Genomic DNA, 16,548 nt, shown 5'->3' with positions numbered 1-16,548 from the left:
TCGGGGAAGGAGGAGGAGGAGGAGGAGGAGGAGGGCGGCTGACGTGAGCGCCGCCCGCAGCCGCCGGCTTCCGGGAAGGCTGCCCGCTGCCTGCCCCCCGGGGCGAGCAAGTTTCTAGTCCTCAGGACACGACTGCGGCCCGGGATGCGTCGCCGAGACGGTAGCTGAGCGCAGCGGAGGCGGCCTTCCTCGGCTGGCCCGCAGAACGGCACCCCTTCCCCCCCCCACCCCCAGTCCCTGACAAAAGCTCAGGTCGTGATGCGAAGCACGGGAGAGGAGAGGAGAGAGATCAAATGGATGGATGGAAAGAGAGGAGAGGAAAGAGAAGAGAAGGGAGAGGAGAGGAGAAGAGAGGAGAGGAGAGAGATCAAATGGATGGATGGAAAGAGAGGAGAAGAGAGAGAAGAGAAGAAGAGAAGAGGAGGAGAGGAGAGGAGAAGAAGAGAAGAGAAGAGAAGAGAAGAGAAGAGAAGAGAAGAGAAGAGAAGAGAAGAGAAGAGAAGAGAAGAGAAGAGAAGAGAAGAGAAGAGAAGAGAAGAGAAGAGAGAGAGGTTTTGCATCCACGGCTTCTGCTCCTGGCGCTGCCGGCCGTCGCCTTCCACAGGTGGGCCCGGAGCGGCTGCGGAGAAAGGCAGCTTCAGCCAGGCCAGCTCCAGCGGCGTTCCTCTGCGCCGGGCCTGGGGACCCTCCGCCGCACCCCCACCCGCCCCCGCTTCCCCAACTCCCGGGACTTGGCCGAGTCCTCTGCCAATTCCCCGGAGCGCCCGGTGCCGCCGAACCCCCATTTCTGCCTTTGCTGGGTAGATTCGGTCCACAAGCACCGGAGCTGGGCGTTGTGTGTAGCCTGCACAAAAAGTCACCAAGAACTAAAACGACCAATGAGCTGCTGGGGAGTTCACTGGTGGTTGTCGACTCTCTCAAGCTTTCAGTTTGATGCTCTAAATTAAAAGCTTGCATCCAGACTCCCCTCCTCCCCATCCTGCCAGCTCCCTTGGGGGGCTTCCTCCCCACCCCTGGAATCGGTCCTCCTGTAGTAGCCCTTCTCCTTTCCATGCAGGGCCACCAAGAGCTTTTGGTGGAAATGAGGGGGGTGGGGTGGGGGTGGGGTCCCTTTCCCAGCTGTGGCCTTTCCAGCATCCCCAGGATCACGTGATCCCAACTCCGATGCTTGGAAACTGGTCCATATTTACCACGGCCAGTCGCCGTGTCCCGAGCTCGTGAGATCCCCCTTTTTTGCGACCTTTTGGGGAAGCCAGATTCGCTTAACAACCGGGTTACCAACTTAGCCACTGCAGCGATTCACTTAACAACCGAGGCAAGAAAAATTGTTTAAAAAAAGGGGCCAAAGCTCACTTAACAAATGTCTCCCTTAACAACAGAGGTTTTGGGCTTAATTGTGGACAGGAGAATTCCCAGAAGGCAAAGGGGTGGTCTGTCCGGAAACCAAGAACACAGCACACCTGCCTCCAGGTGTAAAACATCCATAGTCAAGCTTGAAGGGATGCAAAGTCAGGAAGCGGAAAGCTGATGCCGCTTATGTTTGCTATAAAAATATCTCTCTTTTTTTGTTGTTGTTCCAAGCTACGCAGCACACCAGCTCCAGGACGTACAGTGTCATTCTTCTTTTCTTTATTTTATTTTCATTTTTCCTTGCGAGCAGGTGCACAACCCCGGATTTGGGATAAAATCCAAATTTCAGCAGCGCCCAGCACTTTGCAAAAAAACAACAACAACAACAACAACACACACACACAAAAGCCACCTCTTCCGAGTAAATGACAAGTCTGACATCCATTTGGAAGCCCTGCCCCCTGGTGGTTGATCATCACATTACAACCAGGTGGCAGAAACGTGGTTAAATTCAGGTGAATGGATCTTAAAATAAAAACTGTTGCACGAACAGGCAGAGAATGACTCTTGGCAAAATGTGACACCAATCTCCTGCAGGTTAAAGCAAAGAAACTGGCACAGCAAGCCATGTTTATATATAGCCTGGCTAGGGAGAAGTTCTGTGAAGATGCCCTCCAGCACAAGTCCAAAAGCTGGGAAGTCAAAACTTTTGATCTCAGTGACCAACCCAAATTGGATCCTGAAACATTATCCTGGGACACGTATATTCACCTTCATTCGTAAGGAACATGCAGCTTGCTATTGTCAGGCGTTGTATGAGTGCGAGATTCTTTTTTTTAAAAAAAAATTGTATCAAAGGCAGACTTTCCAAAATGTGGCATAGTCTCCTTTATTGCCTTGGCAAATGCAATACATTAAAAAAAAACAGTCAGACTTAGAGCAAATTAATTTCCAGCATTCAGTTGTTTTGTGCTGCAAGATTTCAAGAGGAAACATCGACACTGTACTGGGTCTTTTTTAAAAAATATATATATTGACTGTTAATATGCACAGGTAATTTACCCGATTAGAAATCTAAACAGGGTAGAATAAGCAACTGAATCAAGAGATCTTTTGTCTATGCAGAGTGGAGAAAGCATCTAAGTCTGGACTTACAGGTTTAGCATACCGTCGGGCCAAAAATGACTTTTTGAAAGCAGCACAGCTGGTGCAGCCCTCTGCTAAGCAGGATCAGCCTTGGTTAGTATTTGGATGGGAAGCCAGTAGGAAATCCCAGAGCTTAGGCTGGATTGAAGGGATTGAAGGGGTGTGGGTTGCGTCTTTTCCTTTTATTCCCAGCACAGGTGCCCGTTTGCCCCGCGCAGGGGTGAATCACGGCTCAGAAGCCGGCGGACACTCTGGTGATGCTCTGCCAGCCCACGGCTGTATTTTCTCTGATTCACCAGCTCCCCGCCTGCTTCCCAGTTTCCTACCCTTGCGGTGACTCACGGTGCCTTTCTGCCAAGCCAGGAGTCCTGATGTGGCTATTATTAACTGCGATATTCTTAGAAGTTTCGCTCTCTGTCTCACGCGGGGGAGTGGGGGGAATCGGGACAGAGAAAGGCGATGCCCGAGGGGGGGGTGTCTCTTCAATTTCTGGCAACCTGGCCAGGGCCATGGGGAGGCAGAGGTGGCAGCCAGGATGCATGGGCAGTACAAGGGAAGAAGCCGGGCATAGCCTGGGAAGGTGAGAGAAGCTGAGATTCAAAGGAAAGCAGGGGAGCAACCGGGATACAGGAAGCAGATTGATTATTTATTTATTTATTTATTTATTTTGGTCCCTGCAACAAAACAGGCCCTTCCCTATTCTTGCAGAAAAAATTTCACGGATGTGTCAGTGAAGTTCCTCGGGGATGGAACTCACCAAACTTTTACCTGACTTGATTTAAAAACAAAGCAAAATTGAAAAGTATGATGTTGAGGGCGAAGGTTCGTTAACTGAGATTGTGGGTTGGTTTCCGAACATTTAATTACCAGGTTAGGTAACATTATTCAGCGGAGATTAGGGGATATCAGTGTCCATGTTCTGTTTAGGTATGATGTTATGAAGGAAGCAGAGAATTGGGAATTGTTTTCCGGGATCAAAACTATTACCTTTCTTTTTCTTTCTTCTTTCTTTCTTTCTTTCTTTCTTTCTTTCTTTCTTTCTTTCTTTCTTTCTTTCTTTCTTTCTTTCTTTCTTTCTTTCTTTCTTTCTTTCTTTCTTTCTCTTTCTTTCTTTCTCTTTCTTTCTCTCTTCCTTTCTTTCTTTCTTTCTTTCTCTTTCTTTCTTTCTTTCTTCTTTCTTTCTCTCTCTCTCTCTTTCTTTCTTTCTTTCTTTCTTTCTTTCTTCTTTCTTTCTTTCTTTTTCTTCTTTCTTTCTTTTACTTTTTGATTCCTTCCATCTCAGATTCAAGGAGCCTCCTGGGATCGCATCCCCGACTTCTCCCGTGCAGCTGCTCCACTTTGGAAGTCAATATTATTCCGGAGGAACTGCCAAGGGAAAACATTTCCTGCGACTGGGCAGAGCCAGCAGGTTCTTTTGTGTTGTTTATTCTCCCAAAGCGGGAAGCGTGACAGGTGGATGGCCAGCTCTGAGTGAGGGTGTGTGTGTGTGTACAGGTGTGTCTTCCTGGTCCAGCCTCCGGCCTTTGATAGACCTTCAGGATTTTGCCGACTGTTGAGTTAAGCTAAAATCGTTTTTGCGCAGATGTCTGAGCAGAATTAACGGAATCACAGAATCACAGAGTTGGAAGGGACCTTGGAGGTCATCTAGTCCAACCCTCCGCTCAAGCAGGAGACCTATACCGTTTCAGACAAATAGCTGTCCAGTCGCTCCTTGAAAACCTCCAGTGTCAGAGTACAGGTGCTCGCGACTTACAACAGTTCATTTAATGGCCAAAGTTACAACGGCGCTGGAAAAAGTGACTTATGGCTCATTTTTTCACACTTATGACCGTTGCAGCATCTCCGCGGTCACATGATTTACATTTGGAGCAGCTTGACAACTGACTCATATTTATGACGGTCGCAGCATCCCGGTGTGTGTGTGTGTGTGTGTGACGTGATCCCCTTTTGTGACCTTCTGAGCAGCAAAGTCAATGGGGAAGCCGGATACACTTAACAACCGGGTTACTAGTCGAACAGCTGCACTGATTCACTTAACAAATGTGGCAAGGAAGGGTCATAAAATGAGGCAAAGCTCACTTCACAAGTCTCTCACTTAGCCACAGAAATTCTGGTTTCCATTGCGGTCGTAAGTCAAGGACTACCGTAGACTCGTCCTCAAAGTGTGGGCTCAAAAAGGCGGGGAGCCTCCAGAGAATAGAACAGAACAGAACAGAATAAGAAATAAGAATAGAACAGAACAGAACATGAATTAGAATAGAATAGAATAGAATGGAATGGAATGGAATAGAATGGAAAAGATAATCAAACAACGAATCAGCGAATAGAATAAAAGAACAGTTATTAGAATTAGAACAACTTTATTGCCACTTTAAATGTACGGCAATCAGCAGGTATTAAAATGAGACTTCGTTGCATACAGCTCTCAAAGGGTCACCACCTCCAATATACACCGCATAAACATCACGATAAATAAATAAATAAATAGATAGATAAATAGATAAATAAATAAATAATAAAATAAATAAATAATAAAATAAATAAAAAAATAAAATAAAATAAAATAAAATAAAATAAAATAAAATAAAATAAAACAAAACTATGCATATACGCACATACCCACACATACCCACACGAGCAAGAGCTTCTCAAAGTTTTTTTTTTGGGGGGGGTGGCATCCCCGCATCGGACCGCCTTCAAAGGACCCCCTCCGGCTGGGGAGGGGCGGTTCTCTGGCCCCCTCCCACCCACCCACCCCCTTTGATAGCTGCCCGCTCCCTCCGGAGCCCTGGCCGGGAGCGAGGGAGGGGGGGCAGTTCCTGCGACCCCCGGGAGGGGGCGGAGGGGCGGCGGGGGTTCCCTGGACCCGCCTCGGACCCACCCCGGGCGGGGAGTCCGCCCCGGAGCTCCGCCCGCCTTGACGTGGCAGCGGCTGGGTAAAAAGCCCAGCGCGCCCGCCTCGCCTCGCTTCGGCTCAGCATCTGGATGGAGCCGCCGCTGCTTTGGCTGCTTCCGCTGCTGCTCTCGGCCGTGGCGCCGCTGCGCGCCCTGCAGCTGGACCGGAGCCGCCTGCAGTGGCTGGCCCGCGGGAAGGTGGAGGTGAGCGGGCGGCCGGGGCGGAGGTCCCGGCTCGGGGAGGGCTCCGCGGGCGCTTCTCCGGCAGGCTCTGCCCAGGTTGCTGCGCCTGAGCGCACGGCCGGGTCCTCGACTTATGGCCACAACGGAGCCCGGGCTTGATCTTGCTCAGGGTGACCCTGGCGGAGGGTGAGTCTGGGCCCCCCCGTTTTAACGACTTGTCTGGCCCCGGGTGAACCGCCGCAGTTGTGAGTCACGCAGTTGTTAAGGGGAACCTGGCTCCCCCCCCTTAACTTGGTTTGTCGGAAGGTCGCAAAAGGGGATGATCGCGTCACGCACGCACGCACGCCCACCCACCCAGACGCTGCGACCGTCATAAAGGTGAGTCGGTTGTCAAGCTGGTCCGAATGCAAACCGGCTGACCGTGGGGAACGTTGCGAGGGACACAAGGGTGAAAAAGGGGTCCTTAAGTCACTTCCTCAGTGCCCTTGTAACTTTGAATGGTCACTAAACGAAATGGTGTGAGTTGAGGATTGCCCGCACAATGCCAGGAGAAGCCGGTGGCCAGGGGCCCAGCCCAGCTGGTGCCCAGCTGCTGAACCTAGTGCCCCCCCCAGACGTGCTGGGCTTTGACGCCAGTCACCCCAAACCCCAGTGAGGGCAACTATGGGACTCAAAGCCCTGGGAGAGAGGCGTTGGAGCAGAACAGCTACAAGGGAGGGCATCTAGACGGACCCATTTCTTTCTAACTTCACTCATTTCCAGTCCTGAAGTAATCAAACAGACCAGGTTCAGGCATTAGGCGAAAGAAAGTTAACAACATTAACCCACTTAGCTGGTTTGAACGCTGTTTCTAGGTTTCTGACTGGCCTTTTTAAGCCTGTCATGTGTGAACACAGCCCAGGTGACACAGGTAGCCCTTGAGTTAACAACAGTTCATTTAGCGTCCCTTCAAAGTTACAACGGCAGTGAAAAAAATGACGCAGGACCATTTTTCACACAGCTGTTGTAGCATCCCCACAGTCGTGTGATCAGAACTCAGACGCTTGACAGCTGTCTCACATTTATGACGGTCGCAGGGTCCCAGGGTGGTGGTGGTGGTGGTGGTGGGGTCACACGACCCCCTTTTGCAGCAACAACTTAACAACTTTCACTTAACAGCTGGGTCACTCCTTTATCCACTGCAGTGATTCACTTAAGAGCCGAGGCAAGGCAGGTCGTAAAGTGGGGCAAAAGTCACTTCACAAACGCCTCGCTTAACAGCAGAAACCTTGGGGGCTCGGTTGTGGACGTAAGTCGAGGGCTACCTGTATGGTGGTGCAGCCGCCAGACCCAGGCTGACGTGGCCCAGACGGGGCTGCGGTGAAGGAAATGGGCGGAGGGGGCCAAACACAATAAATCAATTACATGCAAATTGCATAATTTCCTCAAGGGGGTTCTGAAAATGGCCTCAATTACTTTGCTATTGTTATTGAAGCAGTTGTTGATCTTGTCGCCTGGATCGCTCCAGCCGGGGTAACAACTGCAAGGTTTGCTGTGGGTTAAGGCAGAGGCCCCCAACGTTTTGGGCACTGGGGACCGGTTCCGTGGAGAGAGTTTTTGTTTTTTTCCACGGACCGGAGGTGGTGGTGATGGGGAGGGCTGGTTTCGAACTCTGCCTGCATCCCTCGGATGGGGCTTTTGCTTGCTTGCAGCACGGCCTGGTTTCCGGTATGCTGCGGGACTGGTGTGGGATTGGGGACCCTTGGCTTAAGGCTTTCTCTTGCAGTCTGTATCCTACAAAAGCTGGATTCTCACAACGTGCTCAGCTGTGGTTTGCTAGGCGTGCTGGAATAAAGCCCAGTTATCTTACTTTATGTGACATTCTAGCCCTCAAAAAGGACAGAGCGCATTTTAGCTTAGTGTATCATGTAAACCTGCCCAGATGGCAGAAGTGTTCACCAAAAGGGCTGGTTCCCCCCATGAAATGGGGCAGACAGTGGGAAACCCACAGAGGCGGTGAAAGACACCAGATCAGCTCATTTCATCCATCCAGCCATTCACGGATTTTTACGCGCTCCGGCTACAACGCCAAGTGCGGGTACCTAAATTGGGAAATTTTAAAGGAAACCTTTGTTCTTCTGGTTGTTGTCTTCCCACTAATTGCATCTGTTAATAGGCTGGCTGTTAGTCATGGCGGAAAACAGAGCCCGCAGCGCGCGGGGAACAGGCTGTTTCAGGGGGGAAAGAAGAAGAAGAAGAAAAAAAAGCAGGCCTTGGCAACAGTGAATTACAACAGGGTGTAAATTGCCAGGATGCAAAGACACCAGTGTGTTGGCCATGGGAACTGGAAATGAATTAGAGGAGAGGTGTGTGGGTGGGCGTTGCTGGGGAGCGTTGTTATTCAAAGTGTGCTCTTTAAAATTTTCCTAAAAAAACAACAACGGTCCAGGCAACCGAATCCCTTCTCTTGTGTGTGTGTGTGTGGGGGGGGGACTCTTTGTGGCACAAAAACTAATCCAACCAGTTGAACAGGGATGTCCCTCTGACCGTGGCTCAGAAACACGCTTTTGATGGTGCTCTCTTTCCCCCCCCCCCCCAGAGCTGTGGAGGATGACGCTTGAACCGTCTGCCAGAGGTAAGCAACTCTTCGGATTGGCTCCCCTTTTCCCTTGGACCACCCGCTTCCCCACTGGAAAACCTCGGGTGTGGGTGTGGGCCAGCTTTGTTCAATACAAAGTTGGACGTCCTGCTCGTGCAGGAAACACCAGCCACCAGCCCGCCCCCTAACGGCTGATACCTCCTTTTTTCCCCTCCCCCTAGGTAAAGGCCTTTATCAACGAAGACCTGCCTTTGTAGTATCCTTTGCTGAGTTTTTAGCCAGGCTTGCCTTCTCTTGGCTTCGTCCGCTACCTGGACGCGCTGCCTTTCCCGAATGAGGCTCACCGAGCCTCAAGCCAGGGGACAACTCGCTGTGGGACAACTGAACAATTCGATTTAAGGATTTAAAATAAAGAGATAGGTTTAAATTTTTGCCGTTCACACGTCGTCCTGTCCCTCCTTTGGCATCCTTTCTGCTAGGATTCTATTCCACCGTTTTTTTCATACTGGCGTGAACTCTTGTCCCGCGGTGAGTTGCCCAGCTCTGCTAGACGGGGGGGGGGGGCTCCACCCAGACCCCTCCCCGAGTTAGTGCCGAGAGCAGTGCAGGTGGAGGGAAAAGTCGGCGTCCTCTTCCAGCGGCAGATACGGCTCCTTAACGCTCCACCTTAGCCACAACATGGACCTGAAGTACCTGGCTGGAGCGGACCCCGAACTCATCCTGCTTAACATTAAGTTTGAAGAACTTCAGGTGAGAGGGAATTATTTTATCCTGTTTGTTTTTATTCTGCGATCAGGCACTGCGGTCATGAGTCTTTGTTAACAGTCACAGGTTTATCCAATCTGGATAAGATGCTGCTCATGTGAGCATTGTCTAGAGGCAACCCAGCTGTCTCGCCGTGGTTGTGGCCACAGGATGCTAGTCCCTGCAGATTTGCCTTTTTAATTTGCAGAGAATCCCGTTGAGTGACATGACCCGGGACGAGATAAACCAGCTGATGCAAGAACTGGGATTCTACCGGAAAGAAACGCCGGACTCGCCTGTTCCCGATGCTTTCCAAATGGCGCCTGCTAATTCACTGCCACCGGATGTGGAAGCAATGAAGAACAGACGTGTGAAAAAGGGGGCGGGGAGTCCAGACCTATAGAATTCAATGTGCTTTGTTTGTGAAGGGTGCCTCTTTGGAAAGAATGGGAAGTCTCGGGGCATTGGGAATATCTAAATTATCTGCAACTATGTAGATAAGATCTCCTGTGGTTCACCCAGGGTTGAATTGTGCTGCTGGAGAAATTAACATTTAGAGAAGATTCAAAGGGGAAGGAAAAGGTGCAAAACAAAAGACAGCCACATATATGCAACCCCCAGGCCTGTTACAAACAGCCCTTGACTTACGACCACAATCGAGACTGGAAAAAACATTGTTAAGCAAGTGCAGTTGTCAAGCAAGACACCCAGCTGGCCGTGACCTGTGACTTTCCCCGCCGGCTTGGCCATTTGCTTTGCTCGTCTGAAGCCGGCTGGGAAAGGTTGCGAACGGCGATTGTGTGGCTCGCAGGACACTGTTGAGGGCAAGCCAACAACCAACAAATCACAACAGCCCTGGTAACTTTGAACAGTCGCTCCACAAATGGTCGTAAGCGAAGGGACTGCCTGTAACTCGGGACGAAACTGACTGGAAGAAGCCTCAAGGGATTCCGCCCTTCACCCCAAAACGGGCACCCTCGCACAAGGCACCACACCAGGGGCCGCCCCCGTGACCAGCACTTTCCCTCCAGGTGTGCCTCACCTGTGCAGGACAGGATGAAGCCCTCCGCAGAAAGCTGTTGCTGCTGAGGGCGGATGGACACGTCCTCTTGGGCTGGGGCGCTCAGCCTGGTGGGGAGCAGGTCGCCGAACCCCAACTGGTTTAGGATAGTCACAATAAAGGTGGCCTCTGTCAACCGGCATCTCGTTTTCCTGCAGACTTTCCACTTGCTGACACTCCCTGCCAAACTTTTACCGCTTGATCACAGGCCCACGTTTGGAAATCCCTTTACCCACCCACCCCCCCGCTCCTACAAAAATCAAGGTGGCTGGCTAGTTGCTAGATCTGCCGAGGGGGTGGTGGCCAATCTTCAAACTGAAGTCTTGAACGAATGGAGACTGGTTTGGTTGGCCCAGCGTAGCCGGTTGCCGAGGGACTTCTAGAGCAAAGCCTGAGGGTTTGTACACTTGTGTTAAAACTCCTAGCTTTTTAAAATGAAAAGCCTTGCGCTTTGGAAAGAGAAAAGCTCACAAGCCGTCAGATAGAAAGAAGTTCGAATCCTGCTAAAGGTTAACTCACCTAACTGACGTTATTTGGGGGGGGGGTTTACCATTTTAGGGTGGCGTCCGCATGGCAAAGGCAGGGAGGAGGCAGGGACCACAATCCAAACATTTTATTGCCTTGCTGGTGCCGGTACATTCTTGTGGGTGGTGCGAGAAGGATTACAATCCCGGTGGGGTGGGTGGGTGGGGCCAGCCGTGCACAGGGACACAAACCATGGTCCTGCTTCCACTCCACGCAGCCCCAGGGACTGGCCTGCCCCACTTACGAGTCCCTCAAAGGAGTGGGCAAGGCAGCTTGTGGTGGATATGCCAGAGGAACAGCACCGTGGTGGGAACCCACAGGAATAAAACTCCCCATCTGGGTTCTCCTTGGTCACGAGAGGCAGGCAGGCAGGTAGGTAGGACCCCTGGCAAGAGGCTGATGGAGGCAAGTGGCACGGAAAGAGCCCCCCGGAGCTGGCACAGCACCCTCCCCGCCCCCCCATCACATGGCAGGGCTCGGTTTTGGGGGGAAAAAGCACTCCTCCTTTTAGCGTCTTCTTGCGAACCGGGGAAAGTGCGCGATTCCACGATCGACTGTGGCACACAAGCGCCAAAGGTTACCTCCCTGAAGACCGAGAAGCGAGCTAATTTGGGATGGGTGGGGTCAGGAGCACAGCCCCCCCCCCTCCTTTGCTTCCCACGCCCGGCTCCTTCACAGCCGGAAGCAAGCTTTCTGTGTCGAGAAAGGCGCATGCAAAAGTGAAACACACGGTGGCTTATCGGTTAGAAGTTTGGGCTTTGCTGGGTGGATGGAAAAGGCCACCGTCTCACAAGGGGGTTCTACACGCAGACCCCCGCTTGGCTTTCCTTCAGTGTGTGTGTGGTGTGTGTGTGTATGTCCCTAGGGATGAGGGGGAGAGGAGAAAAGCTGCTGCCGTCAAAAAAATAAAAAATAAAGTAAACCCACAACACAATAAGTTACAAGGGACGATCAAAAACAACCTTGGTATAAAAGCGGGTGTGGTGCAAGAGCGGCAGCCAAACCTCTCAGTGGTCTCCTTTCCGGGCTGGGCGGCCTCGCCCGAATGGCCAACTGCCGGCCTGCGGTGTGGGGGTGGTGGGTGGGTGGGAGCTGCTAGGGCCCCTCAAAGAGGTTCTCTGCAGGCAAGAGAGGAGGTGGGGAGCGTGGGGGAAGCTGCCCCCCCTCGCCTACCCGCCCAGCCTTTTGGGGAATGGGGCAGCCTGGGAAGAGGAGGAGGCGCCTACAGGTGTGACTGCCGTCGCTGAAGCTCGTGACGTCGCAGGTGGTTGTAGAGAGACTGGACGTAGGTGAAAACACACTTGGCGTCCGGCCGCTTCCCCATGATCATCATATCCTCCACGTCCACCAGCGGGACGCAGTCCACCAGCCTCCTGCAAAAGCCAAGGGACACGGGTTCAAATCACCTGGAATGAGCAGCTCCTCAGCTGGGACTGGGACAAGGATCCAGGATCCAGCTTGCCCTCAGCCCTGCCAATGGCGGTGGGCGAAGAAGCCATGCCCTTGCCGGGGTGTGTACTTCCGAACCGGACTCCCCTCCCTCAATTAACCTTCCTCCCCCCCCATTCTAATCCGCCGCCCACTCCCCATGACGGCTCTTTTTTTAGACCGTTGAATGCACTCAGTTTAGGAGGAGGGTGTCGATCCACGTGACAAAACTATTCGATTCGGCAAGGTTTTAGCACGGGTATCGGCTTTTCACCTGCCGAGGAGGGCCCAGGCACTCTGACAAGAGAGCTCACCATCCCTGCATCCTTCGCTGGAGCAAAACACCCCTTACAAAAGAGACAGACTTCTAGTCCTCAGTGAGGCTGGCTGACAAGTGAACTAACGTCGCAGTTTTAAAGCCATCAGGCTCCTTACGATTAGCCTTCGGAGAGAGGGAAACAGCCAAGGGCAAAAGGCAAAGCCAAGGACCAGTGGAATTAAATCCATAATCCCCAGCCAGAAAGGTGAAAACTCCGGGATCTACAGTTCTGCTGCTCGGAGGGCGCCAGGTTGGTGCACACCAAACAATTACAGGTAGTTCTCACTTACCAACGGCCTTGTTTAGGGACCATTTAAAGTTACAATGCTGCAAAACACTCCCCACCCCCAAGCTTTGCAACAGGTCCTCACACGTATGACCGTAGCAGTCCCGTGATTGTCATTTTTGCACACGTCACTGTCGGCTTCCGACACTGGGGGGAGCCGGTGCAGAAATGGCACGTCCCGGTCACCTGGTATCTCGCTTAACAACCTGCAGTGACTCACTTAACAGACTAGGAGAAGTAAGCCCGTCGTGGCAACGTGGTTTTCCTCTTACTGACCGTAAGGGGAACGCAGTCGACAGTCGCAATCGTGGCCACTAAACGAGGGCTACTCGTACTTCTGAAAGCACTTTGAATCTAGCAGTTATTTGTTTCTTCCCCCCCCCCCAAAGTGTAATCGATCACACTGACAGTATTTCTTTTGGGGGGGGGGAACCCCTTCAGGGAATTTGTACCCTGGGGTTTAAATCAGCAGGGCTGGCACCAAATAAAATAAATAAAGCTCCCCTCGTGCAGGTGGTGGGCAAGCACGAAGCCCCATTTGTGAGTGGAGGACGCACGCGTGTGCCGCTCGCACAAATGGAGCCGTGCACGTGGGCCTGCCACTCGCTCCCCTCCAGTGGGCACTAGCCCCCCCCCCAGCTGGAAAGGTTGAGGACCCTGTTCCGAGACCCTGGTGTGTTTCCCCCCCCCCCGTAAGCGTTCCAAGAAGGGAATCCCTGTGGCCGCTCCTTCCAAAGGAACCTTTCCTACTGTAGCTGACGGCCCTCGCCTCTCCTGGTGGTCTCCCATCCCAGGGCTGATCAGCCTGAAACACACCCCCCCCAAACAGGGCCATTTCAGGCCCCAACTCACACAAAGGGCAGCTGAGGGGGGAGGGCGAGAGAAGAGTTGATGGGCAGCCCCCCCCACCCCACTCCCGGAGGCAGCGGAGAAAGGCCTGGTCCAGCTCCAAGCAAGCCAGGATGCCCTTATAAAGCCATTGTTTAGCTTCCCAGCCTCCCAGGAGAGCGGAGGAGATACTATTAACAAGGCCAGCCTGAGTCAAGTTTTCCAGCTCTTCCAAGACTTATAAGGTCTGGGCAAGGCACCGCTGTGTGTGTGTGTGTGTGTGTGTGTGTCCATCACCTGTCTGGCTTCTGCCTTTGCCCGAGGCCCTGGAAGGTCAGGGCCTTGAATTCCCTCGGTCTGTGTGTGTGTGTGTGTGTGAGTGAGTGTCTTTGAGGAAGCCCCCCAGTTTCCAGGCCAAACCGCCTTAAACCTGGGGAACTCCTGCATTTGTCGCCCAATGCTTGCAACCTAGCAGCTGAGGGCACCCCTGGAGTGTGTGTGTGTGGGGGGGGGGGGTTTGCATCTCTCGCCTTGCATCCGCGGGGAAGCCCTGCAGCCCCAGCCCCTCAACACCCCTCCCCCCCTCGAAAACAAAACCAAAAACAATCAATCCCAGCAAAGAAGGAAAAGTTCTCACCGTAGCGGTGCAGAAAGGAAAGCTAAGACTTTTTCGTCTTGACCAGCCCTTTCTGAACTAGGCAGCGATAGAACTCCTGGATGTACGTGTAAACGCACTTCCAATCCGGCTCTCTCATCCGGACCATGTCTTCCACGTCCAGCAACTGCGGGCATTCTGCCAGGGTCCTGGGGGTGGGGGGGGTGGGGGGAGGAGGGGTCGTGGTGGAGCGAAGGGGGAGGGGAAGAGGAAGCCAGTGATCACAGCCCAGACAAATTTGGGGTGGGGTGGGGTGGGGGAAGAGAGAAGATAAGAAAGAAATCGGAGAAAAAGAAAGAAAGAGAGAGAGAGAGAGAGAAAGAGAAAAAAAAACACAAGATACGTAAATCCAGTTCACATACTCGGTGACGAGACCCACACGTGCATGCAACGGGGGTGAGCAGGCACGGACTGTCCACCATGCCATGCAAACGGAGCAGGAGGTATCGGGGTGCCAACGGATACGGGGTGGGGGGGTGGGGGGCTCATTCCTGAGTGAGATGCAGAGGGTGGGCCAAAAATCCGGACTGAACGGCCGGCACAGACAGACAAAAGACAAAAGAGAGGTGGAGAGGACAGGAAAGCCAGCGGGGTGCTCTTTGCGCTCCCTCTATATGGCGACGTATAGAAGAAGGGATGGGTCCCATCCTGCCACACCCCCTTGGGAATGGGCCTCAGCACGTCTGGAGCGCGCGAAGCCGAGAAAAGCGAGGAAGGATTCGGGGTGGGGGGGCAGCGGGGGGAGGGAGACAAGGCAGAAGCTGCACAGGAGACCCCTGAGTTTGGGCCGTGGGAGCAGGGCCCGCTGGGTCTGACAGCCCACTCCCTAGAGACCCTCGGCGGAGGAGAAGGGTGGACAGCGCGCCATTCTGCAGCCTGGAAACAGAACAGCCCCCCCCCTCCTCATCTAATTTCCCTTGAGACCCCGTTGGGTCAAGAAGCTGCAGAAGGTAGCAGAAAGGAAGATCTGGGGAGAGGGGACTTAGGACCCCCACAACGCACTCATACAGGCCCATCCGAGGGCCTGGGGCAGCGTGGATATTGGTCACGGGCAGCCGAGCGGATCTGTGCGCCCCCCCCCTGGTTCAGACCGGTTGAAGACCGGCGCCAGCTCCGTTCTGCCAGCCCCACTTTGTTCACAAGACTGCCGGACCCACCGCTGTGCCAGGGAAGGATGATAAGAAAAAAGCCTGGGGGGGGGGTCCCGAGCTGAAAGGGATGGACAGAAAAACAGCAAAGGGAAAGGAAAAAAAAAAAAGAAGGAAGGAAGTTTTCCCCCACCACGCCTTTCTCTGCCGGAGCAAAATTCCCAGGAAAGGCAAAGCCGAAGAAGCCGTGCCAGCCGCTCCGTAGGTCAAACAGGCTCTAGGACCCCCACCCCCACCCCCACCCTGTCACACCCCACACCCCAAAGCTGCAAGGGGAGCCCAGCCCGCGATGCCAGTCTCAGACAGAGGTTGCAGCTGCTTATCGCCTTTGGCCAATGATGCCCTCCCGCAGCCCCCTGCCCATGCTCAGCTCCAGGCAGCGATGCGTGCGCAACCCACCCATCTGAATGCATCCCGAGGGCCGCCCCCCCCCCCGTCTCACTCCTAGGGAAGGAACTTCCAGAGAAGCCCTTTCAGTGAGAAAAACATCCCAAGGACAGAGGTTTTGGGAATCCCAAGTCAGAGAAATCCAGGCGCACGGCAAAATGCTCTGGCTCGCACCGTATCCGTCCCAGAGGCCTCCTGGCGGCAGGAGTCACAACTGCAGGTGGGAAACTGCAGCGACCCAGCGCCCTGGGCACGCCGGCGTGCAGGGTTCCGTTTCTGAACAAGTAAGTTTCTAGTCCTTATGGTCGCAGTGGTATACGGGTGGCCCTCGAGTTACCACAGCTCATTTAGCGACTCTCTGAAGTTAACAACGGCACTTAGGAAAAAAGTGACTCGTGGCCGCCTTTCACGCTGAACGCCCACCGCAGCGTCCCCAGGGTCACGTGATCCAAATCCAGAGGCTTGGCAACTGGCGTGTACTTGCAGCAGTTGCAATGTCCTGGGTCACGTGACCCCCCCCCCCCCCTTTTGGCTCCCTTCTGACGAGCAAAGTCAAAGGGGAAGCTGGGATTTACTTAACAACTAGGGCCAGAAAAGTCGTAGAATGGGGCGAACCTCACTTAACGGGTGTCTCGCTTAGTAACATTAATTTGGGGGCTCCTGAAAAAAAGCACCCGTGGAACGACCGTGACTTGGATGACCGAGAATCTCCACAGACCTCTAGAACAGGAAGCAACCTCGCAGCTCTGCGGAGAATCCCCTGGGGAACTCTCTACCACTGCTAGGCCAGGGGCTCTTCCAGGGCCCGGCAAAGCCGAACGGAGCAGGCAGGGGGGATACCTACTCGGCTGCGGAGAAGGCCTTCTCGAAGTTACGCCTCCGGTCCTGGGGCGAGAGCTGCGCGTAATCAAAGGCCTCGGGGAAGAAGTTGTGGACGAGCGCGCAAAAGGCCATCCCGTCGCTCCAGCTGGAGGAGAAGTTCTGGATGTCCACGTGCTACGGAGGGCGAAGAGAAA

The 16,548-nt window shown here is 53.3% G+C and overlaps 2 protein-coding genes across 6 annotated transcripts in view; one reads left to right on the top strand and one right to left on the bottom strand.

The window, feature by feature from the left end:
* The first annotated feature begins 5,340 nt into the window (after positions 1–5,340).
* Positions 5,341–10,092, top strand: SELENOM (selenoprotein M). The gene is made up of 5 exons (XM_081338894.1): positions 5,341–5,595; positions 8,153–8,188; positions 8,374–8,408; positions 8,824–8,902; positions 9,105–10,092. Exons 1-5 carry the CDS (start codon positions 5,482–5,484, stop codon positions 9,297–9,299), a joined length of 459 nt encoding a protein of 152 aa, XP_081195020.1. The 5' UTR covers positions 5,341–5,481; the 3' UTR covers positions 9,300–10,092.
* Positions 10,093–10,560: 468 nt separating this feature from the next.
* SMTN (smoothelin) overlaps positions 10,561–16,548 on the bottom strand; it is a 35,217-nt gene continuing 29,229 nt past the window's right edge. For all 5 annotated transcript variants that reach the window (XM_081339273.1, XM_081339276.1, XM_081339275.1 and 2 more), the window contains 3 exons: positions 16,377–16,528; positions 13,980–14,146; positions 10,561–11,854 (listed from right to left, as the gene is read on the bottom strand). In XM_081339273.1, the coding sequence (XP_081195399.1) occupies positions 14,002–14,146; positions 16,377–16,528 (297 nt within the window). In that variant the 3' untranslated portion in view covers positions 10,561–11,854; positions 13,980–14,001. The remainder of the gene's footprint in view (positions 11,855–13,979; positions 14,147–16,376; positions 16,529–16,548) is intronic.

The sequence above is a fragment of the Vipera berus genome, assembly GCF_964194415.1.
Source record: "Vipera berus genome assembly, chromosome: 14".
Classification (NCBI taxonomy): Eukaryota; Metazoa; Chordata; class Lepidosauria; order Squamata; family Viperidae; genus Vipera; species Vipera berus.
Note: the sequence above shows the minus strand (reverse complement) of the source record. Positions and strands in the feature narration are given on the sequence as shown.